This window comes from Leptonotus elevatus, chromosome 14 (genome assembly GCF_054856555.1).
Source record: "Leptonotus elevatus isolate MCC_2025b chromosome 14, RoL_Lele_1.0, whole genome shotgun sequence".
In the NCBI taxonomy this organism is placed as follows: domain Eukaryota; kingdom Metazoa; phylum Chordata; class Actinopteri; order Syngnathiformes; family Syngnathidae; genus Leptonotus; species Leptonotus elevatus.
This window is the reverse complement of record NC_141252.1, coordinates 11701359-11725973: the sequence shown is the minus strand read 5'-3', so window position 1 is coordinate 11725973 and position 24615 is coordinate 11701359. Positions and strand designations below refer to the sequence as shown.

At 39.9% G+C, this 24615-nt stretch overlaps 3 protein-coding genes across 4 annotated transcripts in view; 2 read left to right on the top strand and 1 right to left on the bottom strand.

Moving 5' to 3' along the window:
• The window catches only part of mnat1 (MNAT1 component of CDK activating kinase), a 41288-nt gene extending 37214 nt beyond the window's left edge, over positions 1-4074 (top strand). Inside the window, exon 8 of the mRNA XM_086094852.1 lies at positions 3802-4074. Coding sequence (XP_085950978.1) covers positions 3802-3922 — 121 coding nt within the window. The 3' untranslated portion in view covers positions 3923-4074. The remainder of the gene's footprint in view (positions 1-3801) is intronic.
• Positions 4070-7176, bottom strand: trmt5 (tRNA methyltransferase 5). 2 transcript variants are annotated; one of them, XM_086094850.1, is made up of 6 exons: positions 7033-7176; positions 6344-6927; positions 6098-6222; positions 5272-5911; positions 4693-4759; positions 4070-4180 (listed from the first exon to the last, which is right to left on the bottom strand). In XM_086094850.1, the coding sequence occupies exons 1-5, from the start codon at positions 7038-7040 to the stop codon at positions 4701-4703; spliced, it is 1416 nt and encodes a 471-aa protein (XP_085950976.1). In that variant the 5' UTR covers positions 7041-7176; the 3' UTR covers positions 4070-4180; positions 4693-4700. The 2 variants fall into 2 exon arrangements, with proteins under 2 accessions (XP_085950976.1, XP_085950975.1); XM_086094849.1 differs by having other exon boundaries at positions 4070-4759.
• A 1-nt stretch (position 7177) lies between these two features.
• Positions 7178-23721, top strand: slc38a6 (solute carrier family 38 member 6). Its single transcript, XM_086094851.1, is given in 17 exon segments — positions 7178-7365; positions 7367-7409; positions 10067-10188; positions 10275-10348; positions 10483-10535; positions 12051-12090; positions 15282-15360; positions 19090-19175; positions 19240-19298; positions 19371-19445; positions 19951-20007; positions 20244-20323; positions 21006-21106; positions 21195-21319; positions 21443-21587; positions 22892-22986; positions 23080-23721. Coding segments are annotated over 17 exon segments (1365 nt in total). The 5' UTR covers positions 7178-7318; the 3' UTR covers positions 23164-23721.
• Positions 23722-24615: the final 894 nt, after the last annotated feature.

The following is a 24615-nucleotide window of genomic DNA, read 5'->3' as shown; positions in this document are numbered from 1 at the left end:
ACACATAAATCTATACAATAACCTTCAATATACAGTAAATCATGAACTTTGTTGATAAGGTCAATTCTACAGAGCTGTCATTCAAAACAAAGAAAATATTAATTTTTACAAGCAATGCTTAGGTGAGCAATGCAGGTTTGTTTTCTTAAAAAAATAAAAACAGTGCAACATAAATCAAACATACACTAAATGTAACACAAACACACATATGACAAGGATTAATGTCCTTATAACTTCATTGATTAAATGCATTGCACTACAAAATTCATTCTAGGAACCGAATGTGAAAGTTTTTTGTTTTTTTTTGCCAACATTTGATGCCCGCTATTCACAAGGAATAGGGACCAGGTCGGTCCGCTAATAGTGAAAATTCGCATATAATCTGTATTTTTTTTCCTTCAAAAAATCAGCATTGGCCTAAAAAAATCCATATCAATCAAGCCCTATTTTTTATTTGATATATTCTGCCTTTACAAAGGTAATAATGCTCCGTTTTGGTTCACACTATCAGATGCATATTAATGTTGCATTTAAAAAAACATGTCGTCATGCCAACCGATACTGAGCATTATTGACCCATCTTAACTCGTCATTAAAACACATTATTCTTTGGTTTTGACTTAGCATGAGAATCGGTATTGTTTTTGTGATGTTTGCTATTTTTGTTATTAATTATTGTTTTAACTGTCTTGTTGTATGACTAATTTCCGCTCCATGTACAGCACTTTGTATGCAACGGTGGTTGTTTTAAAGTGCTCTATGAATAAAGTGGAGTTGTTTATTGTTTGTTAGTTAGCAGGCTACTTTAGCCACATCTGGATGGGTTCTTCCATAGGAACTGTTTTTGTGTTTTACATATCTAAGATATCACTTCACATGTTACTCTGCGCCAATATGCATTTCCCAGCCATGCTCCCAATTGGCCAGGCATAGCGAACGTCTATTGCCGGTGTGTGTACACGCACTTGGATGCCGCTGGAGCTCACTCGGCGATAGAGCCTCTGACTTAATGGAGCAGAACTGAACTAACGTGAGGTGGAAGGGGTGAGCAGAGGCCAATGGGGTTGGTTTAAGAGAAGAGGCTTTGTCATGATGATACCCAAAGGTGATTTTAACTCGTAGCCCCCCCTTCCTTTCCTCCACTTCCCAAACCTTCTCTCTCACATATACAGACTGCACACCCTCGTCTTCCTTTCTCTCCCCCCCACTACCGCCGCCTTCATGTTCTCTTTCTGCTCTCTTGCTCTCTCCTTAGGGGCAGGCCGGTATAAAGTTACACAGAGCTCTCAGCTTTCTTGGAAGGAATGACCACATGAGTAGCTTGGGGATTAGATTAGCAGGAAGAGCAGACTTAGCCAGGCTGTAAATAGCCCCACTTTTTTCACCATTAAAACGGCCCAGCACAATATAATCAATAGGCAGCACTCATCGGATGCAGGAAGCCATCTGAGAAGACCTCCCTCAAGTGCTCTGAAGGACAGACTGCAGCAGCTCGCGGCTAATGAAGTTATTATTAATCACTGGCCCTCCTCTTTTGAACTTGTGTTGTTTCTCTAGTGGCCGATGAGTGGTCTTTCTTCGCATTGGCTGCCCTTCGTCTCACTTTTCCGCGCACGGTCGCGGGCCTTGACAAGGTCACGCCATGTGACGTATGGCGAAATATTTGCGCGCCTACATGCTAGCAAGGATACTTAATTGGGCTTCTGCGCTGACATTAACGTATGATCTATTTGCTGCGTACTTTCTCACACATGCACACTTGCATCACACAGGTGTTGGATTACTGCGCGAAGCGGCTTGAATGGCCACAGAATTCAGAGGGCCGTCTGTGCTCTTGATTACCGACTCACTTTGAAGTCACCCGCACTCACAGGAGCAGAGGACATGCCAGACACTCACTTCTATGAGGGCTTTAGGTGTGTGTGTGTGTTTCACTTGAAACAAGAAAACATAATGTCATAGGTGCCATATACCCATCATATCCCCTTTTAAGACAGTATGAATGATTTTACTTTTTTTTTTTTTAACAGGGTTAGCTTTCAGCTGTAAATTACACAAGCTCATGGTAAAAGATTGTTTTTTTTAAATATTAATTGAACAAAAAAAAGAGAACATGTTTTAAACTATTATTATTATTATTATTGTTATTATTCCTTAACGGAACATCTTGCCATCTTTTTCCACATTCTTGTGTCATTTCCAGCAAAAATATACCAATTTGGCTATGCATAATTTTAGGCTTACCTGTAATTGAGGTTACTGAACTGCAGAGAATATGCACAAACAAGCTGTACAAAATATTAGTTATCATGCATCTAAATTTAAACTGCAGTTATAAAAGTTAAAGTACCAACAGAAATCTGAACAGATACATAATCAGTACAGTATCTGTAAATGTTTTTCTATTTTAAAAAGTGCTGTTTTGGCAGTTTACATGACCACAATCTGATTTATTGGCCAAGTATGTAATAGCATGCAAGGAATTTGTCTCCACCACGCTAGTATTATAGCAGCAAGCTGCTATCGCAAAAAGAATAGTAGAATTTAACACATAGAGAAAAAGGGCAGACGATAACTGCTTGAAAACACACAAAAATGTAAAATATACATATACATATATATATATATATATATATATATATATATATATATATTAAAGGCTTAAAACAACAGTATAGAAAACAATGAATGCACCTAAAATACATATCAAAATCTTTAATAAAATAAAAATACTTGCTTAAAACTAAAATATGTAAGCACTGTGGTTTCACAGTAACATTTTTATACTCAAATTTGAGCTGACTCACCGGATGTTTGGGAATGATGAGAATTTGGTGTCCTAATCAAGAAACATTTTTTTTTTTTTAGTAAATCAGATAATTAATTCAGCATTTAAAATACAATTTTGTTTAAAGAATTTCTACATGTGTATTAAACATCACACTGTTTCCATGGTCACCTGCAGTTAACACATTTTTTTGGGGGGGGGGGGGCAGCCTAAACATACACAAACCTTCATTGGTGAGGTGCTCTAATACAATACAGTGATTTCCAAGGTTGCTACAATTAATTCGCGTGAAAATTATTTACAATACCTTTGTTCATCTCTCTATGCTAGTGATGTATAATGACATGCACAACAATTAAATGCTCTTCCACTAGATGGCAGGCGATACATTCAACCTCTGTATCATATATTTTTTTCAGTCCGCTATATCATTTTGTGTGCTGAGATTTTTCTAAAAGATGTGCCTTGGCGCTTAAAAAGTTGGTAAACTGCTCTCATACATTTGTTACGTTCAAAGAACAAACGGCCATTTTAAAACTACCCTCTATTGCGAGTGTACTTTTTTTGTAGCTCCCTCTCTACAAGACAAGTGAGCTGATAGCGAGCACATTATGTGAACTTTTTTTTTTTTTTTTTGAATGACTGTGTGAAAACAAACACTGACTTTGAGCGTTGCTTAAAACCTGAGAGACTCTGGCAGGATACATCTGTAAGCACTTAAAATAAAAGGGAGACACCTCTAATACTTTAATAGCACCGTGTTGCTGAGGCTTTCGGGGCACAAGGTGTTCTCAGTGTTAACGTACACTTACGTGTGTCCGCCTCCATCTCATCAGACGAGCAAAACGGGCCAGAAAAAATAAGCCCAAGTGTGGATTTAAGGACGGATAAACTTACACTCAAGTTTCTCCGCTCTTGAAAGCTGCGCTCAAGCTGTCAGACGGCGTCGTTATTTACAAAATAGCTCCATGACGTCACTGACGAGGGGACGGGGGCTTTCTGTGTGTTTACAGATACTTGAACCACGTGCGGGCCTCCCTGCCTCAGGACTCAGCCGGAGGATACAGCTCGGCTTTGGCGTGTCATCGAGCCATCCAGGATGCGTTCAGTGGCCTCTTTCCCCGTATTGGCTGACCTCAAACTTTATGACACAACTTTACGGACTATGAATACATCACTGAAGGGAACAAACGCTGTTGTGGTGGTCAGTGATATGAGATGTAAAATATATATTTTTTTGTGTTATTTTCATATGTACAGTAAATAAATCTGAATTCAGTCTGCCAGCAGAGGAATTTATTTAAAAAGGAAAAATCTTCAAGGGAAGCTCTGGATTGCAGGAACTTGTCTCAAGTTCAACTTAGTTTAGTAGTCAAGCAGGCCACGACGTACCTGAAAAATCAAATGACTTCCAATAGAAGAGCTGTATTCAAAATTCGAACAGATAATACTCAGTTGTGATTGATGTCACATGGTCTTCACATTTTCTCATTTCATTATGCTAATGGTGTCTGATGAGCCGGTGACAGAAATTTTTTTGAAAGATAAACTAAACTATTTCCTCAAGTTGACTTTCCTATTGACATCAAGATGTGATTTAAAGGGGTACTTGACTCATTGAACCATTTTCAGCACTAAGAAGATATTTTGTCTATAACTGCCAACTTTTTTTTCATGTAGAACTAATACCTTTAAAAACACATTTTGCAATTTGCTCTGACTTAAGATGACATCGCGCTTGCTCAGGAAACGACCAATCACGGCTCACCTGTTTTCTAGGTTTGGTCATGTGACTTTAGCAAATTGAGCCATGATTGGTCATTATCTGTTTTTCTGAGCATGTGCAATGTAATCTTATTAAAATATCTTATTACTGTTGAAAATGACGTCAAAGTATCCCTTACATTCACTTTCATGATGAATCTGCCGTCTCACACTTTTGCCGCTTGGGGGTTGGTTCCTCTGAATGTTCTGTGGTTAATTGAAGGGGAAAAACAAAAACAAAAAACACAGTCAGTCAGTATCCTGTAAGTAATATGCGATCTGGGATTCAGAGTATATGTGAAAAGAATAACTTTGAGGGGAAATCAATCCAAAATTATTTGCAGCTTCATTAGTCTAAACATGGTATTCTGATTAAAAATATGCTTGTGGAATATGGGTTAAGCAGCAAAATCCACCTGTTTTTATCTTGGGGCGGCCATTTTGACACTTGCTGTCAACTGAAATTAAATGACATCACAGTTGCGTGGCAAAATGGCCGCCTCCTGAGAAGGATAAAAAAAAATTGATTTTGCTGCTGAATTCATATTCCACAAATGCAATATTAACTAGAACGTCGTGTTTAGACCAATGGGGCTGCATAGAACATATTGTGTAAAAAAAGAAAAGAAAAATAAATTGGGTCAACTTACCTTAAAGTTATTCTTTTCACACAGTCTGAATCCCAGAATACTGCATTATTTTTGTCAATTAATTCTTACCTGTTTGTTCTTCGTGCTGGCTGAAGAGGACTTCTTGAGGAAGGGTGAAGCTTACACACAACATATCTTTGTTGGGTGCCACATTACGGACAAAATGCACATTGCAGCGGCCCTCCAAAGGGAAGCCCAGGACGAGAGACGCCCTCTCCACCATGTCCCTCTCCGGGTTGTCGTCTTTCGAGAAGCCGTAGCAGTGCACTGTGGGAAGGTTGTTATCGTATGGAGCCTCTTCCTGCAGCAGGCCCCTGAAAGCATCCAGGAACTCCAAGGCCAAAGCGGGCAGGTTCATTACCACGTGCACTCGGCCTTTTCCCGCAAACAGCGCGGGAAGCTCTCGCTTGAGCGGCCCTCGAACGAACGCTCGGCCGTCCAGGTTGAAGGTTTTCACTTTGCCTTCCACCTTGTTCACTTTGCTGTTGTGTTGCAGCCACCTGTACGACTCCGGGTTGAGGTCGTTGGCGAACACGGCGGCACCCGCACGGGCCGCCGGGATGGCGAAGGGTCCCACGCCGGCGAACACGTCAAACACGATGTCGCCGCGCTTGACGAGGTCCACCACGCGCTGGTGTTCCGTGCTCAGTCTTGGGTTCCAGTACACGCGAGAGAAGTCAAACTCATACGTCACTCCGTTTTCTTTCACCTGGGAAACGCGCAGATGAGCCGATTTAAAAAAAAAAAAAAAAAAAGTAGAGTTTTTACAGTTTTTTTGTGGAAATAACATTATAAGGTACACAGTTTTCATTGTCCACATACTCACACTTATGACAGTAACTTGCAAATCTTACATAGTAGTCTATTTCTCATGTAGAATTCTGGCTGAACTTACTTTAGCGACCATGTTCTCCTCTCCAGCCAGCACCTCCATCTTGAAGTTGCGATATGTTGAGTCAATATTATTTGTCTTATTGACCACGCACGTGACACCAGGGTTCTTGTCCATGATCACTTTACCTACAATGGGAAGGGCCGAAAATTCAATGCCTCCATTTATTTTTTTTGCAGGTCATCACGTACCTGCCATGTCATGTAATGTAGCATTTTCTTTTTTTATAAAGACCAGAGGTATTCTCACCAATGAGGTTCCTGTATGGGAGCTGGTGGTCCCTGAGGTTCATGTGCGCGATGTGTCCGACTCGGCTGAACGAAGACGTCACGTCCTGCTCCAAAGGCAGCACAGCCTCCAGAACCTCCTCACTCTTCAGGTTGTCGTAGGTCAATCTCAGCTCGTAGTGCTGCAGCTCCTGAGAGACGTCGAATGACCTCAACGCTTCCGCTTCAGCCTCACTGAAGGAGCCCGACGAGGACATTCTGTGGGGGTCCAACAGCACCAGCCTAAAGTCAGGACTCTCCTCTTGATCCTGCACTACTCTGGGTACCCCCGGGCGCTGGATAGTGGACTTTTTCAGGCTCTTCATCAATTTGTTGATAAACCGCGTGGGGACCCGTAAAGCTGGGACAGTGATTGTCTGTGCGAAGGCGTCTTTGTCAAGAGATGTCATACCGCGCACCTGCGGAGGCGCATGGTACAGTTTGGCTTCCATTTGGTGGTGCGATACGAAGTTAGCACTTGGGGAGGCTGCAAGGCTGCTTCGGAGCACAGCGGAAACGTTCGTGTTGCTTCGTTTTTGTACAGATGACAATACTATTTTGAGGAGCCTGTAACGACAAAGCAGGCGCTTTAAAAAGCCTACACGTGAAAAACGAACGTTTTATTTAATAATTTACCGGTCAATGCCACGATAATTCACAATCGCTTCTTACCTCAACATCCTTCAGAAAAAGGCACGCTTCCTTGACGACGACGTCATTCATAGTGGACTAGAGCTCTCGCGTGATTGGTTGACAGAGACCAGAACGTGTGTTTGATTGGTCAGTAGGAGTCAAACGTCATACTTGCGACGGAAATAACAAGCATGTGACTGCGGTTACTAAAAACAACAAGAAGCCAATGAGACGGGCGTAAAAGTTAGAATGAGACCATAAAATTCTGTCAGTCATTGCACTGAAGACTTTGTGATACTTTTTTGTGTCTTTTCTGTCGAAGAAAATGAGTATTAACGGTAATGGAAACGCGGAATTGTACAGCCAACCTGTCCGCAGAGACAGAGGGAAACGAAACAACACCTTTGCTGTCTAATGTAAGTGGGGAAAATAACAGTAAATGTATAGTTTGGCTGTGTCCACCTCACTAGAGTTCAATCATTACAACAAAACATATTGTCACATTCAAATGTTTTATTATTTATTTTAAAATACGAGTGCACATTTGACTCATTTTAAGGGACACGTTGTTTGCAACAAAATTGAAATGCATGATGTTTGGAACTTCTAACCAGTTGTTTAAGGTGATAAAGAGCTGGCTTCAGTTTGTGAGCAATACAAACTATAATAACATACTTAGAATTTGACTTAATATCATCAAACCAATTTTAATATCACTACAAGACAACCCAATGATATATAAAATGCAGTTAAATTATGATTTTATTTACCAAAGGGCAGAAAAATACAAATTTATCTGACTGTATGTGAAAATGTAATTGCCCCATGAACCTAAGAGTGAGTTGTGCCACCTTTTGGCAGCAATAACTTAAGAAAAAAACTTTTGCAATAATTGGTGGAGTCTTTCACACCGCTGTGGAGGAATTTTGGACTACTATTTTTTTTCGTTTTCCAACATAAACTACCTGTTTAAGGTCACACCACAGCATCTCAATTGGACTTTGGCTTGGCCACTCCAACACCTTCATTTTGTTCTTTTTGAGCCATTCTGAGGTGGACTTGCTGGTGTGTTTAAGACCGTTGTCCTGCGCTTGAGTTTGAGGGCAAAACTGATGACCAGACGTCCTCCGAGTCCTTCAGGATCTTCTGGTAAACAGCAGAATTAATTTTTCCATCAACCACAGCATGTAGTCCTGGTCCTGAGGAAGCAAAGTAGCCCCAGACCATCACTGTGATGCACTGTGAACATCACTCTGCTGTGCTGAGTGTTGATTGGGAGCCCTCTGCAGTCTGCACTGCCCCACCCGCCCTTGCTCTCCACTTTCTCGCTAAATCTGGCGACTTTCCAAAGCCTCTTGGCGACTTTTTTTGTGTGTGTCAAAATGAACTAGGAACACTGCCATTGGCTGGCAACCAGTTCAGGGTGTACCCCGCCAACTGCCCGAAGACAGATGCCTCCAGCACACACGCAACCTTCGTGAGGATAAGCGATTCAGAATTAGATGATGGATGGATGGACTTGTGACAAATCTAGCTACTTTTTCTGGTAGACAAAACATTTAAGTCATGAAGTTATTTTGAAAGAGTGATGGCCCATTTCAAAGGTAAAATTAAACAAACCAACAAAAGAAAGTTCATTTGTAGTTCTAAACATATATTTAGGGTGTTTTTTGTGTATTTTTTGCCTCTCCCATTATGTTATTCCTCTCTCCTACAGTAGCCATTACAATTACATGCAAATGATGCTGTTGTCACATTATTTAGTGGCGTGTTGCGACTTTAGGACAGCCAGTAGCTATTTTCCTTACTTGGCAACACTGAGTCGCGTGCCTTTCGTCAACGACTCATCAATGGAGGAAGCAACATTGGCTGTGGAGAGCGCAAAGGAAGAATTGGTTTGTAAAAAAGAAAAGAAAAGGAACAGTGGTTCAGTAATTTGGATATGGTTCAGTTTTTAAGATTCAGATGAGCAACAAAATGATGTTATATGTGTGTGTGTGTGTGGGGGGGGGGGGGGGGTTAAGTTGATAGTCTGTTTCTTGTGTAACTGGTTGAAACTGTTAAGATCAGTGGATTTGTCAGAAACAGAATAGAGAAGAAAATCTGTCATTTGATTTCAATAGGCCATTAAAAGTTATCAAACTAAATACAAATGTTTATTGCACTTTTCTAATGAATAGAGCTCAGAAAAAGATCTGTTTTACAAGCTGTTTTATTGAAGATATTTTTTAAAGATATTGTTATTTAACTGTGCAACTTACAGAGCTTTATTTATTTTTATTTAGAAGTACTCCTGTTACAGCATTTACGTTTACTTGTTATTATTTTAATGACTGAGCATTTTTTCATGAGCCAACTGAAGCAACCGGTTCATTATTTAATCATTTGATTTTGCCACTGTTCACTGAAGCTGGTTTCAGTCAAACTACTTGTGACATCATATTTGGCTTTGACATTTGCTCTAACTTTTCGGAAAAAAATATATATGCCAGGATATATCGATATTAAGCCAAAATATATCGGGATGTGACTTTTGGTCCATATCACACAGCCCTAAGTTGAGCACTGGTGGCTTGGCCATATTCACACTTATGCTTCCCTGCTTACCAGGTTAGCATTGTTGACTGTGCAAACAGAACTGTGACACCGAACCGGAAAGTTCCACCAGTGAATGCAACTGTTAGTTTTATTGTTGCTTTATTGTCTAATCCTCAATTTGAATATAAAATTCATCCAGCGTTGTAGATGACGTGCGGTCTCTTGGTAGTGTATCTCGGGTCAGCATGTCAAGCCACGCTTGTTATGACACTGACACCAGAGTGGCCACTCGTCCTCTCCAGGATATCCCCTATTAGAAGGGTCAGTCAGTTTATCCAGAGCTCAGGCAGCTGTCCGGCAGCCTGCGGCTCAAATCCCGTCCTATCCATTCCCGTTTCCACCCCCTGATCCCATATGCCACCGTGTTGCTCTTTCATGAGATCCATCATCAGGCCTGACCAGTTGTTATCCACACCGTCAATTAAAATGATTTGATTTCTTCCGTTTGTTAACTCCATCTTCATATTGTGTGCAGCCGAGCAGGGTCAAAGGCTCCTCCTTTGCTTCCTCTGTATTTAACGTGATGAGTGTAATCATGGGCAGCGGCATTCTCGGACTATCTTATGCCGTGGCGAGCACCGGCATAGTTGGCTTTAGGTAAGCAAACAGCTTTACAGTTAATACGTGTGCGTAAGATGAGTCATGAAGATCATTTCTTTCTAAAATCCGCACCTCCTACCCAGCATCCTGTTGACGCTCGTGTCGAGCCTGGCGGCGTATTCCATACATCTTCTCCTCAAGCTCTGTGACCTGACAGGTGAGAGTGTCACTCTCATTTTAGACAGTTAATCAGCACAAAACAAAAGGTTGCATCAAGAAATGTGACTGAAAATGGCTTATTTTTTCCCCATTTCCTCATTATAATTGAATTATCATTGTTTTCTCCTGTAGGTATTAATTCATATGAAGATCTGGGAGGCCGAGCATTACAAAAAACAGGAAAAGTAAGTATTGTGTTTTGCTTAGGGTGAAATCATTGCCTAAATATTCTTTCTCTAAGATTGTGGTTTTGCTGTTCACTTATTTTAATGGTCCTTTTTTAATTTGTGCTACTTTTAAAGAACACATAAACACATACTGTGGGACAGAGCCCTGTCATAAATAGTGAAAAAAAAAAAAAATATATATATATATAATAATTTAAGTTATAAATAATATACCACAAACTTAAAAATAAATGGCGTTCTGATTATTTTATTAAAAAAACAAATGCAAACTTCGACCCTCCCCGACATACGTACAAAAAGGAGATACAGCCTTTGTTGAAACGTATCCCTTCAACATACTTTCTTGACACTTATTCTTATTTCGACAGGGCTTTGGTAGCATGTTGTGGCATCTTAAGACTTTTCAGAGAGAAAAGCACAAATAAGTGAATTTTTCAACGACTCATTGGGAATAAATAATAAAGAGGTGAATTCAGCAATAGTGAACAGCAAATATTTACTGTACTGAAACTTGAGAGATGCAAAACGTGCGTCTGCTCCCTCAAACCAGTTTTCTGTCGTAGGACTATGACTACTGTGAGAGGTAGAACAATGCGAAACGCCACCCAGACTGTCAGAAAATACAAGGGTTGTTAGAAAAAATCGATTCGCCAATATATCGCGATATTACAGTGCGCAATTCTCGAATCGATTCAATATGCGGCCGAATCAATTAAAAATTTTTTTTTTTATGGGAATATTCAACAAAACGTCTTACTTAGGGTTAGGATTCACACAGAAAGCATGGAAGAATGTTATATTTATGGAACATTAAGCTTTAATATTTGAGTTCAGTGCTGTTCAAACATGAAACAGACTGCAACCTGAATTTTCAGATAAATAAATACATTTTCATACAAATCTTACAGTGTACATGTACAAGTTTCCTGATTAGTATTTTCTAAATTTGAGTTAAAAAAAAAATCGCAATAATCAATTTCTAGATTCGTATCAAAATTAATCGGTATTGAATCGAATCGTGACCTATAAATCATGATACAAATCGAATCGCCAAGTACTAGGCAATTCACACCCCTAGAAAATACACACACACACAAAAAAAAAAATACAAAGAAGAAAGAGTAGTAGAAGAAGCTAGGCTAGCTGTTTTCTCATCTGGTAACTACATAATTTTTATTTTTAGTTGACCACACACACAAGGATTTGTGACCATAAGTATTGAACAGCAATGTGGGAGGAAAATGCCCACAAAAATGGGGAGAACATGCAAACTCTCCACAGTCAAACCCGGAACTTTAGTAGGCAGATGTGTTAACTACTAGGCTACCATGCGCACATGCTGCTCTGGAACTGGTTGATCGGATGTTGATCAGCATCACAAAATGGACTCTGCTCAACTGTACTTGCATTCTGGCAGTGCTCGTACTAACTACTACGTTTTTGATCTAGATTTACTTCTAAACGTGTATGCTGAAAACTTGACGCTATAACCAACTGAAAATATTTCCATAGGTTCTTGTTGGAATTACAACCCTCATCCAAAATATTGGCGGTAGGTCTGCTCTTGTTTTTTTTTTTTATATATATATATATATATATATATAGAAACATACACCAACTGAGCACAACCAAGACCCTTTATTTGCCCAGTAGTTGGGTTGCATCAGGAAAGGCATTAGGTGTAAAAGTGGTGCCAAATATGTTATGCAAGTAAAAATAATAATAATAAAAAAACGCTTAAAGGGGAAGTCAACCTTATACATTTCTTGACAATAATATATGTGTAAAATATATATATATATATATATATATATATATATATATATATATATATATATATATATATATATATATGACTTTCTGATTAATAGTACATTTGCGGAATATGAGTTATGCAGCAAAATCCAGCCTTTTGATATTATTCATTTATTTATTATTATTTAATATTAATCTCAGGGGGCGGCCATTTTGCCACTTGCTGTCGAAGATGACATCACAGTTGCTGAGGGCTCAGGCAACGGCCAATCACAGCTCACCTGTTTCCTGAAGCTGAGCTGTGATTGGTTGTTACCTGAGACCTGAGCTGAACTGTGATGTCATTTTCACTCGACGGCAAGTGGCAAAATGGCCGCCTTAAATTCGGATATTGATAAAACTCCTGGATTTTGTGGCTTAACTCATATTCCACTAGCGCATAATTAACCATAATACTGTATTTAGACTAGCGAGGCTTTGGTAAAAATAAAAATAAAAAATGGCGGTTGACTTCCCCTTAATGTTGAAAAAGAAGTACAGTATATAGTTTACAGTAGATGACGTGTGAAATGTGGACCAGGATATACTGGTGCTTCACTATAGCTATTTCCTATATATTGAGAGAGAGAGAGAGAGTATTCTATTTGATTATATCTCAGTATATTGTACAGTTGGTCATAATGTTTTGGTTGCTGTTAACACATTTTTCTGACAATGGCCAGTTTATCCTGGAGCCTAAGAGCGCCCCCTACTGTAAATACGCCCCCCCCCCCCCCTTTCTGTTTATTGCCTCTGGGCTGTAAAGGCTAATATCCAGATCCTCCCGATAACCTTTGACTCCGTGGCTGCCGTCCTCTCGGCCGCTCTCCCCGGGGCCTGAAACCTGACTTGTGCTCTAATTGATCACTGATGCTAAAAACCCACTCCCACCCTCTAAGACCCTAATGGGACCCCTCCCCTCAGGACTCCGCCCCCTCTCACTGCGCTACGGTGGTCAATGGCGGCGCTGCCCCTCTGGTATGTCTGTGGTTTCCCCCAGCATGGGGCGCAAAGTGGGGCCTGCATCTGTCTGCACCCAGGCCTCCTTTTATAAGAGTGCAATTAGCTTCACTCTGAGTAAACATTCATCGGCACTGCCAAAGGCTGATAGGCCAATTGACCTTAATTACTGGCCATCCCACAGGCTCGCGCAGTCAAATGAAAGTGACTCTGTCTTATGTTTCACGCTGGCTGTGCTTACTTTGATGACCAACACATATATATACACACACGCACGCACACACACACACACACACACACACACACACACACGCACATTTTCTTCTTCTACACGCTTGTTGTTACAACATGTTTTCTTACCACTCGACTAATATCCAATCCTTCTCTTCACTCAAGGACCTCTTTCTTAGAGAAGTAAGTACTGTATAAGGTATTGTTGTGAAAGTGTTGTCGTGTGATGTCATGATAAGCCCATGCCTGAAACTAAACCGGTGCATCATGTCTTGCTTTCGCGGTTGGATTTCGGCATGCTAGTTCAAAATCAAAAAATCAATGTATTCAAGTTCGGCTCGCCTAGCGAGTGGCGATGTAAGATGGCCGGCGCACATACAAGTAAAGAACCAAGATTCCTTGCAAATAATAGAGCTTGCGCAGAACACAAACCAAAGTTCAGTTCAAAGGAGGTAATGATACGCGTTTATATGACCAAATATTTGGGTTAGAAAAGGGGTGACCGGGGGCTCAAATAAGAGCATATTCGTTTTTTTGCGTGTTTACATGGCCCTTTCAAAACCCAAATACCGAAAGGTATTTATTGGCTGCATGTAAACGTAGTCAATCATTATAGGTCTAAATGTACAGAACATCAGACTGTGGGACAACCCCCATCCCTCAAGTAATAAACACACAACCCACATCTACTTCTTTTTATTTAATTGTTTTGCATATTTAACATTTAGTAACATGTTTGAAAGATTTGCACTATTAAGCCATTTAAAATAAAATGAGCGACTGTGCAAAACTTTGAATAAGAAAGTGTACCGTGTTAATTGAAACAAATCTCTATGTTGCATGTATTAAATATCATTGCATCCCATCAAAGGATTATGCAAAAACTGCAAAAGTGTGCATTTTTTTATATGGACCATGTGGTGGTGGTCTTCTCTTTCTTCTAGCAAATTTCGGATGACGTGTTACAGGGAATTCTGGCCGAATCCCCATAACGAGACCCATTTACTGGCAGCTTAAAGTGCTTATTAATGTGTTTCCTTATTCTCCGAGCGAGTGTCCTTGCATCTGTGTGGGCCACGGGGTTATTGGACGAATACTCCTTTATAAACACATACAGGATCTGAGGGATTATGCTCGTCGTTTATTTAACGGCGAGCGCAAAAACCTTGCCCCGGGGGCAATAACGTCCCTCCTAACCCCGTCTGTGTCTGCCTTCCCAAAATGTAATCCCTGAACATTATCTGCCTTTATCACCGGCCGCACGCTGCATCTGAAGCCCATTTCATGCCACAAACATGCTCTTGTTCGTCCGCAATCTCCGTCCCTTCTTGCAATCACCCCCACCTTCGTGAATGACCCAAGGAAGTGACCCCGAGCCCCCTTCTGGAAGTATGTGGGAGCCCGTCGGAGGCTGATAATGTCCTGTTTCCGAGCGAGGTGGAGAAAGGGGAGAAGTAGCGGGATTAACGTCAGATATGATTATTGTTTGCATTCCTCCCCTTCGCATTTCTCCAAAGATCTGCACTACGTCTGCTCCTCAGCACTCGGGGCTTTGCTGTTGAGCTCCTTGAGCTGTCTGCTCCACCCATCTGCATTAACTCAGACCCCCTCCACCCTGCACGCTGGACACCCATCACCTCCCACGTACACACTAATAATAATACAATCACCTGACGTGTGTGGCTTTTTGTGCTTCGTGTGCTTGTTTTTACTTTTCTTTGCAAACAAACATTGAAGTTTCCCTCTGCTCTGTCGCAGCCATGTCGTCATATTTGGTCATTTTGAAGTCGGAGCTTCCGGCGGCCGTCACCAGCTTCCTGAGTCCAGACCATAAAGGGTGGGTGCACTTCTTAATTTCATTTGCACGCTCCGTTCTTGAAATCGGCCCACTGAATGTTTGCATTTTTTTATTTTGTCCTGCTGCATATTGCATTTGTTGTAATGTATATATTATATCTTGTAATATTCATTTTTAAATTAGTTTGCCTAAGTAAGCAATTGGTTCTTGATATTTTTGTAAATAACAAAACAAAAAATATAATCAACATAAAATAAAAACTTTTACACCACATATAAAACATTAAAAAAAAATTATAATTATTTAATTCATGTTAAAATTAACTAAATACAATTAGACATACTTTACATGCACCTTTTTACTAGGGATGGGCGAGTACCGATACCAGGTATCGGCTCGATACCCGCCCTAATTTCAAGGTATCAGTTCTCGCAACAGCGACCGTTTTATGATCACGAACCTGAAATTTGAAATTAGAAGAATAGAAAACTGCCAATAATTTCCTGCAATTTTAAGGACAAATACTACATTTGGATTAACAGGTCTTTGTTTAAAATTATTTGTCACTGTGTTTCTTTCTTTTCTTTTCTTTTTATGTATCAAAAGTACTAGTAGTATTGGTGACTACTCGAGTTGAGTACTCGTATTGGTCTGTAGAAAAAGTGTTATCAATCAAACATTCCTACTTTTTACCCTTTTCATTATTATTATTACTGTTATTTGAATGGTTGGATTAATAGACACTTACTCTATGAAATAACTTACCCATGTTTCTATTTAAAAAAATAATAATGTGGCCCTGAAGCACAAAAGCCCTCCCTTAATGACGAGATCCATTAAAAAAAATAAAACACACACACACAAAAAAAACTCCATCCCACTATGACTGTAATGTGTTGATGATTCGAATTTAGTATGAACTATGTAGGCATTAAAAAAACATGTTCATTCACCATTGTGTTAGCTTTAGTACAGAAGCCATCTAAAGATAAACTAATAATATTTACACTATAAATTTCAATAATATGCAAAAACATATGTTCTATCACATGAACGTACATTATTTTTATATCTAGGTCTAGTAATAGCTATTTATAATACATAGGTCACGTCGCACCTTACAGGAGGCCGACATGTTTTGCTGCCATCTTTCTGCTTTGGATACCCGAAGCAGAAGAAATTTGTGTATGTAGATAGCCTCTGGTGGTACTTGCGGCTAGTGTTGGACCCAAGAGGTCAATCGCCGCTTACCTTACACAGCTGACTCCTGTGATTCGGGCTCCCGCCGCTTGCCTCCCTCTGCTTTGTTCTCACTAGCATTTGCTAGCTTCTCCCACTAGCCGGTCCTGTTAGCCGCTCTAGCGAGTTCTTGCTAGCCACTCCTGCCTAGCTCCTGCTCTACACGCATCAAAAGGATTTTGCCACCAGTAGTCTACGCTAATCAGGATGGGGATAAATGAAAATGTATCTGATAGTTGTAACCAAGCTTGACAGTTGTTATCAGTCCATACAGCTTTTGCTAAAAAAGTGACTTCTATCGCTTTGTCATTGGTTGCGGAGGTTTAGTGAGAGCTCGAGCTGCTTTTTCCCCCTTCTCAGCATTGGATTGTTCCTCAAGGCAGCTGTTTTGTATTAGCGCTTTGCTTTCACTCTCAAATCTCTCACACATGTTCCCTGGAATCAGACTGATACAAAGGGATATCAGTTTTGCCATTGTAATTACAGCCCACTACAGAGGGAAACAACCTCGCTGTTAATGAGTGGTTTTGAGAAGTGAGCAGATCGAGGCACACTCGGGCCCATCGAAACCAACCAAGCAGAGATGTTTTGAATTACTACGTGTTCTATTAAAAAAAATCATTCCACTTTTATGGCCCATTTATCGTAAAACAGCCAGACCCCAAATTTCCTCCCATCTCGTGCTCACTTGTGGAGGGGAGATTACTGTGCTGTCATTAAACACGTTGAGTCCTTCCTTCGCTCAAGGCTGTCCTGCATTGAGGAATAGCATGAAATGTTTCACGGGTCTTCAATGTATCTTGCCCCTTTGTAATCAGCATGGAGCTGCAAGGAATTCTCACACACGTACAGTAGATTTTTGTTGTTGTTCTATTTGTGGTTTTATTTATTTATTTATATCTATGGTGTCTATAAAATGATTGCTCTAGATCTTGGTGCCATTTTGAACTGAGGAGAGGAGCGTCATTTTGTCAAGCCATAGCCTTATCTAATACAAAAGCTGGTTTGCCACCATTTTAAGTGGGCATCAGTTTTTGCTATTCTTGATCCATATTCCTCACTTTACAGCATTTTATTCCACTTTTGTGCCATTATGCATAACAGTAGTTTCCGCAACCGATAGCTACTAGGCAAAATATGCGACGATGGCGTTAGAGATCATGTCAATCGTAAGCGCCCATTCTATTGCTGTAGCAGGGAAACTGCCACGGAAGAGTCGCAGGGCGTTGATGTGGTCCGAGCAGGTGCTGCCGACTATGGGAACCCCATAAAGAGGGCTGGAGCCAGGCCTTGTGACCCCATGCTGCGGTTCCAACGGCAGGCTGCACTCTTCCCGTTTGACCTCCACCCCGGCGGAGCCGGCGTGCCTTCCGCATGCGTCACCTCCTACACCGGCCCGCCTCAATCACCATTAAACAGCAAAGGAAAATATTATTCCCCCCTCTCTGCGAAAACTAAGCGATACGTGGTGCGATCTGATCTGATGGCTCGGCGCAACGTTTGAATGTGAATTACATAATTGTTATGGTTTGTGAGAGCTAAAGCCTTTAATGGGTACCACATGAGAGCTCTGTCGCTCTGTATTTGAGCGTTAAATGGAGACAAATTTCCAGAGGCGTCCCATTTCAAGGTACTTTCAAAAAGTCCTCGCTGTCCCTGACATTTCGGAACTACTTTTATTTCTATAATGACTCTCATTTAAGCTTTGAGGTTGTAGTTACTTATTTCCATTTGCATTTTGCTCTCTTTGAGTCACACATTCACAAGTTGAGCCGTAATTGGTCGTTACCTGAGCCCTCAGACTCTGTGATGTCATTTTCAGTCGACAGCAAGTATCAAAATGGCAGCCCCGTGAGATGGATAAAATGCATTTTGCAGTTTTATTTATATTCCACAAACACAATATTGATCAGAATTTAGAATTAGAAAATATTATTATTAGCGGTGTCAGGCGATTACAATTTTTAATTGTAATTAGTCACATGACGTCAATAGTTAACTCATTAATAATCGCACATTTAATATCTGTTCCAAACGTGCAATAAAATGGCTGCATCTTTTACTCATTGATACAGTAATTTCATATTAATTCATAACATTGAGTTGTACTGTAAAACACGAGTGGGATATTGGTTTGTGTTGGTCATTTTTCTGCCACTAGATGGCATAATTGCATTTGTAAGACACTGGTGACAGCTCAGTGCATTTTTCTTTTCATATTAAGAGCTATTTAATCTTTAACATGAAGTAACTTTTTAAACATTTTTAAAATGGTAAAATACAACTTGACTCCAGTCTCCACAAATATATGCATTATTATTAACTTTATTACTGCAAAGTTTTGATATGGACGGGTCTGCTACGTGGCAACTGGAATTCCCCCAGTGCAGGAGCGGTCAAAAAAAGTTAGTGGTGTTAAAGGAACTTTAAATTAACTCAAAATGAACGCACTCATTTTAGACACTCTTAATTATTATAAAAGAAAATGTTTGGGTTGACTTTCCGTATTAATGTCTGTTTGTTTTCCAGAGGCGCCTGGTATGAAGATGGCACACTGCTGCTGATGCTCGTCACAGTATGCGTGGTGCTTCCCCTTGCAATATTGCCAAAAATTGGTGAGGAAACAAGTCAAGTTGCATTTTTTAAAAGACTCCTCAATCTCCTATTTTTCTCTGTCAGGCTTCCTAGGCTACACCAGCAGCCTCGCCTTCTTTTGCATGCTCTATTTTGCCATTGTGGTGAGTTGTAATTCTTCCCTCTATATTTATTTATTTACTTTCACCTGCTGTGTTATGTTGTCTCCTTCTCAGGTTGTGGTCAAAAAATGGTCCATCCCCTGCCCGCTGCCGCATAACGTCACCATGTTCATGGGTACATACCGGCAGGTAATAACAACTTCCTTAAGTAGCGCACATAAGATGGCAATCTTGTGTGACAGTGGTGGTCTAGACTAAAGGTGGGGGGGAGAGGCTCTGCTTGATAAGGACCAGAGAGGACTGTTGTGGAATGGCTGCTACCTTAGGGGAAGGAAGTTCAGGTGACCCCACCTCCTCAACCCCCTCAGCCTGGAAGTAACCTTTGACCTCTTTTATTATACAAACCATACTAGAACTCCAGACCTGGCATGGGTTAACGTAGAGGCTTGTTTTCTTTTCAGACCCAAATCGACAAGCGGTGGAATTGCAGCTATTTCCCAGCAGTGCTAATACAGTAGAACCTCCAAAGTTGAACGCGACATTTTCCCATAGGAATTAAAGAGCATTTGTTCCCGATTCAAATTGACAGCAACCCGTGACCTTTTCTGATACTCCTCGTATTTTCTATGATGGCCTGCAATCTTCCTTTGTGTTTATTGTATGTCATCTCTTCTCTTCCGTTCTGTTTGTGCAGGTATCAAATTCCTCTGGCACGGAATGCACGCCCAAACTCTTCATTGTCTCCAGTAGGGTACGTAAATAAAGTCGGTCATTCATGCTATGCACACACTGAAAACAAAATGTGAATTTATTTACATGTAATGGTTTTCCATCTTTTTTTTTGTTTTATTTTTGTGGTTTCAAACTTTCACTTAAGTCTAGACTGCTGAATCAACAATGAACATACCTCTACCCACCGGCCCTTCACACCTGTGTTAAAAGTGTCAGCTGATAATTTGCTTAAAGCAAATCTGGTGTGTGTTTCAGAGTGCCTACGCCATTCCCACCATGGTCTTCTCTTTCATGTGCCACACAGCCATCCTGCCAATCTACTGCGAACTGGACCGGTTAGTTATGCATATCTCTTATTCTATTGAATAATGTGTCTATTTCTATTATACATACATTGTAATTTTTTGTAATGTTTTTTTTTTTTTTTTGCATGCTGACAGTTAAGAAATTAACAAGCATGGTACACATATTTTGTCATTCTGTACAATGGGGCCTTGTGATTTGAATGACCCAACTCAAAAGTCAGACCAGCCGGCTGATTTTTCTTTCTTTTTGCATTACAAACATTTTACGGTAAACTCAACTCACTTCACAGCAGCAGTTTGGCAAATAATGAAAAGTTTTTCAAAAAGGAGGCTTTAAGCTATTTCATATCACACTCAGTTGTAGTTGACCATCTAGCTTAAAGCAAACAGTCAATTCAAAACGCCATAGACGGGCTAACGAATAGCATCGGTGTTGCTGTGTTATAAGTTATTACTTTCGGAACCTAAATAGTGTTGTCACACATGTAGACAGACAATATAACAATACTCACAGGCATATATTCTTTATCCTCTTAAAAAAAAGACTCTTAGAGTTCTGACTGTCTACATTTTTATCTTTATTTTATTATATTGATTTATTTCCAAGGTGTACGCAAAGACTCCATAGCAGGTGTAGAAATTGGTCCCCAAATCCCTCATTATGCTTCACTGCATGCCTCCTTCTGTCTTTCTTCTCCTTTCGCTTCTTCAGGCCGACCAAAGCCAGGATGCAGAACGTTGCCAACGTCAGCTTCAGCCTCAGTTTCCTGCTTTACGTGATTTCCGCCCTGTTTGGCTACCTCACCTTCTACGGTGGGGCCCCCACAGCACAGAGTCCATATTGAAACCGCTCCACCAAAGTCGCTTGCTCGATAGTCAATCTGTTGTTTTCCGCCCGCAGCTTATGTGGACTCTGAGCTTTTGCTCAGCTACGGTGCGTACATTCCGCGCGACGTCATGGTGATGACGGTTCGGCTCGCCATCCTCATCTCTTTGCTGCTGACCATACCGCTCATCCACTTCCCTGTGAGTGACAACTGCTGAATTGTCATCATTGACATCTGCACTGACAGTAAAAGACAGGGAATGGAGCTTGTAAGTGTAATTAGTGATGCCTCAATTAGGGATGTGTGTGTTTGTGTTTTCAAGGCTCGCAAGGCCGTGATCTTACTGCTGCGTGGAAATCGGACCTTCTCCTGGCTGGCCCACATCGGGACCACTGTGGTCATCCTGGGAGTGGTGCTCTTGCTGGCCATCTACGTACCTGATATCCGAAATGTGTTTGGAGTAGTGGGTAGGTTTGTGCTATTCATGTTGTTACTAAGTTCAATTTATTATACATTGTGTACTGTAGCTCTCAGATGTACAGTGGAACTCTAAAGTTAAAGTATTTGGACTACAATCCTCATTCTGTGCATAAATATGTCAAACAAAACTTCAAGTTCAAATCGGGCATCAATTCAGTCAGCAAAACACACAAACAGTTGGGTGGCAGTCTCCAAGTGTCCACCAAGTGCCCCACACCGCCTTGTCAAGACTCTAGTGCACAACTAACATGCCACATTTAAAGGGAATAAAAGGAGCTGCTTTGATTAGCCATGGTTAAAGTCGGCTTTTCTAGGAAGTTGCCAACATCGGGTCTAATAAATGATGCAAATGAAAATGTCACACTTTATTAATTCCAGTGGTACATGTAAAATGCCACTAGGTGACAGTGTTTTCTCTCTATTGCATTTCTCTCAAGTAGTTTTACTTGTTTATTGAAGTTGTTATTATACAGTGAGTAATATTGCTGTACATGTATTAAAGCTTTTTGGGTGGATCCTATGGAGACTGCCTAAATAAATAAAAGTGGAAATAAAAATTGATATAAAAAATGTCATTTGAAAAATAAATACAATAAAATTATTATAACAGGAAATAAAAACAACAAATTTATAAATAATTAAATAAATACAATTAAAAAATTAATACAATAATAAAAAACAAGATTAAAAAAATAAGTAGGACCACCCGATTGCCTGCAGCATGAAATTAATAAGTAAGAGAACAGAGCAATATTTATATATTGACTGATATTTAATTATATTTATACATGTATTTTGTATTTATATTTGTTTTTTAAATCTAGTTTACTTGTGTATATTTATTTTTATTTACATTTATATTCTTTTTTTTTGTATGTTTTTATTTTCACTATTATTTTTTTATTATTATTATTGTTGTGGCAGTTTTTGTCCTCAATTGGATCCAGCATGCGCAAATGCAAATGAGCAACACTGTTTTATATATATTTTTTTCTTTTATCCTTTTTTATACTTTTATCTTATTGTTGGCCGCTCAAATAAATTGATTTACATATAGATTAGAAATATAAAGTTTGATACAAAAGTTTTTCTGCAGGGGGCAAGTAACTGATCTGAAGGAACTTTGGCAATGACTGCATTTGTATCGACTACTTAAGAAAATCACCAAAAAAAGAATCATTTGGAATGCAGTATAGTGTAGTTGCACTGTGTGCTCATTTGTGTTTAACGGCGCAGTCAAGCATTTCATGAAGCAGTTCTCATCACACAAGTTGTCGTCTTCGCTTGCCAGGATCGACCACATCCAGCTGCCTCTTGTTTGTCTTCCCCGGCCTCTTCTACCTCAAGATTAGCAGCCAGCCTCTTCGATCTTTTGACTCCATCGGGGTAAGTCTGCTCTCTTCGAACAGATGTCAAGCTATTTAAAAAAAAAAAATAATAATAATAATTCGGACAATTTGTTTAATGTTGTGTTTGTAGGCGGTGTTTTTGGTGGTCTTTGGTTTAATCATGGGCGTCGTCAGCTTCTCAATCATCATCTTCACATGGGTGCAAGGTTTTTAGCCTCTGTCCCGCCATTCCTCTTTCTCAAAGCACGAGGGCAAAAAAGGGAGAGTTATACCAAAAAAAAACATTTTGGATGAAATAAAGGAATAGACACATGCTAGTCCGTGTACCTCACCATAGGTTGTGTGTGTTTTTTTTTTTTTATGTATAGTTATTGCATCAGCATCACAAGAACACTTCAAGAAATGAGCACAATTTCAGGGTGGTTGTTTTTGTTTTGTTTTTAGCTTCCCATGAACCTCACAATTACACAATATTGTTTACATTCCAATTTTTCATCAATGATACTCTTGCACCTTTTCAATCTTTCCCCAAAAATTACCTTTGATGGAAATTACTGCTTTATCAAATGCCATTATTGCACTTATTTGTCTAACGTAGAGACCAAATCTGCTTGTCTGATGTCAATAACTGTTTATAGTACATTTGCTGCAACTTGGCGATCTTCATTGGAATCATCTTGATTGTACTGTAAATGGATTATGTAATCCGTACTCGGATGTACTGTATTGTATGTCAAATGAGATTCACTCAATAAAAGGGAAATGTTCAGTATTGCAGTATACGTCACTTCGTTATATACACTATCACTCTATCGGAATTGTGAAACTCACCAGTCAAACATGTTTGATTGGCGGGCACAGTTTGAATGCCAAGACACGCCTCTTGGTTTTATATTGTCTTTTTTAATGAAAGCCACATGCTTTGCTTTTAATAATTGCGAAAATAGATGGTTGGATTGTTTATAACTTTTTCTCATTTTGATGTGCATCATTCTCACTAGGAGGTTTTTCACTGTGGTTCCAAAAGAGGGAATACTGTACACAAAAAGTGTGTTATGAAGTTTTCATAAATTACATTGTGGTCCCTCTGTATATTTTTTTCCCTGATAATTTTGTAAAGAATTCCTTTTCCTGGATGCAGCACAACATTGCCACCGAGTGTGTGACCTCAATCTCTTTTCACATGCATTCCTTTCATGAATATAGAAAGGAAGGGGGGAAAATTCCCACTTTTTTCACCAGAGATGATGTTTTAATGGAGGTCTTATGACACAAAACGCATGTGGGACTGTTTTTGTTTAGTTAAACTCACTCCAGTGTCCATTGATATGACAACACCATCTCCGGGGGTCAAAGGGATGGAATGAATTGCAAGGATGATGGTGGGGGCTCAGATCCACCCCCCTGTGGACAACCTCCGCTCTCATATTGTTCTAAGAGGTGTTGGCTGTGTTTTTTTAAATAATCAGCCTTGTTATTAAAAATCTGGAATTTCTGCTTAACTGTGTGTTTGTGGTCTTGATGTCCTGACTTTGACCTCGGACTGGAACAGACTAGATGCATACAAGTCTTCCTATATATGTTTAAATAACATCAGATTGACAGGAATGGACTATCAAATGTTGTGCGTGAAGGACAGCTTTTGAGCAGAGAACATGCAAAGCAT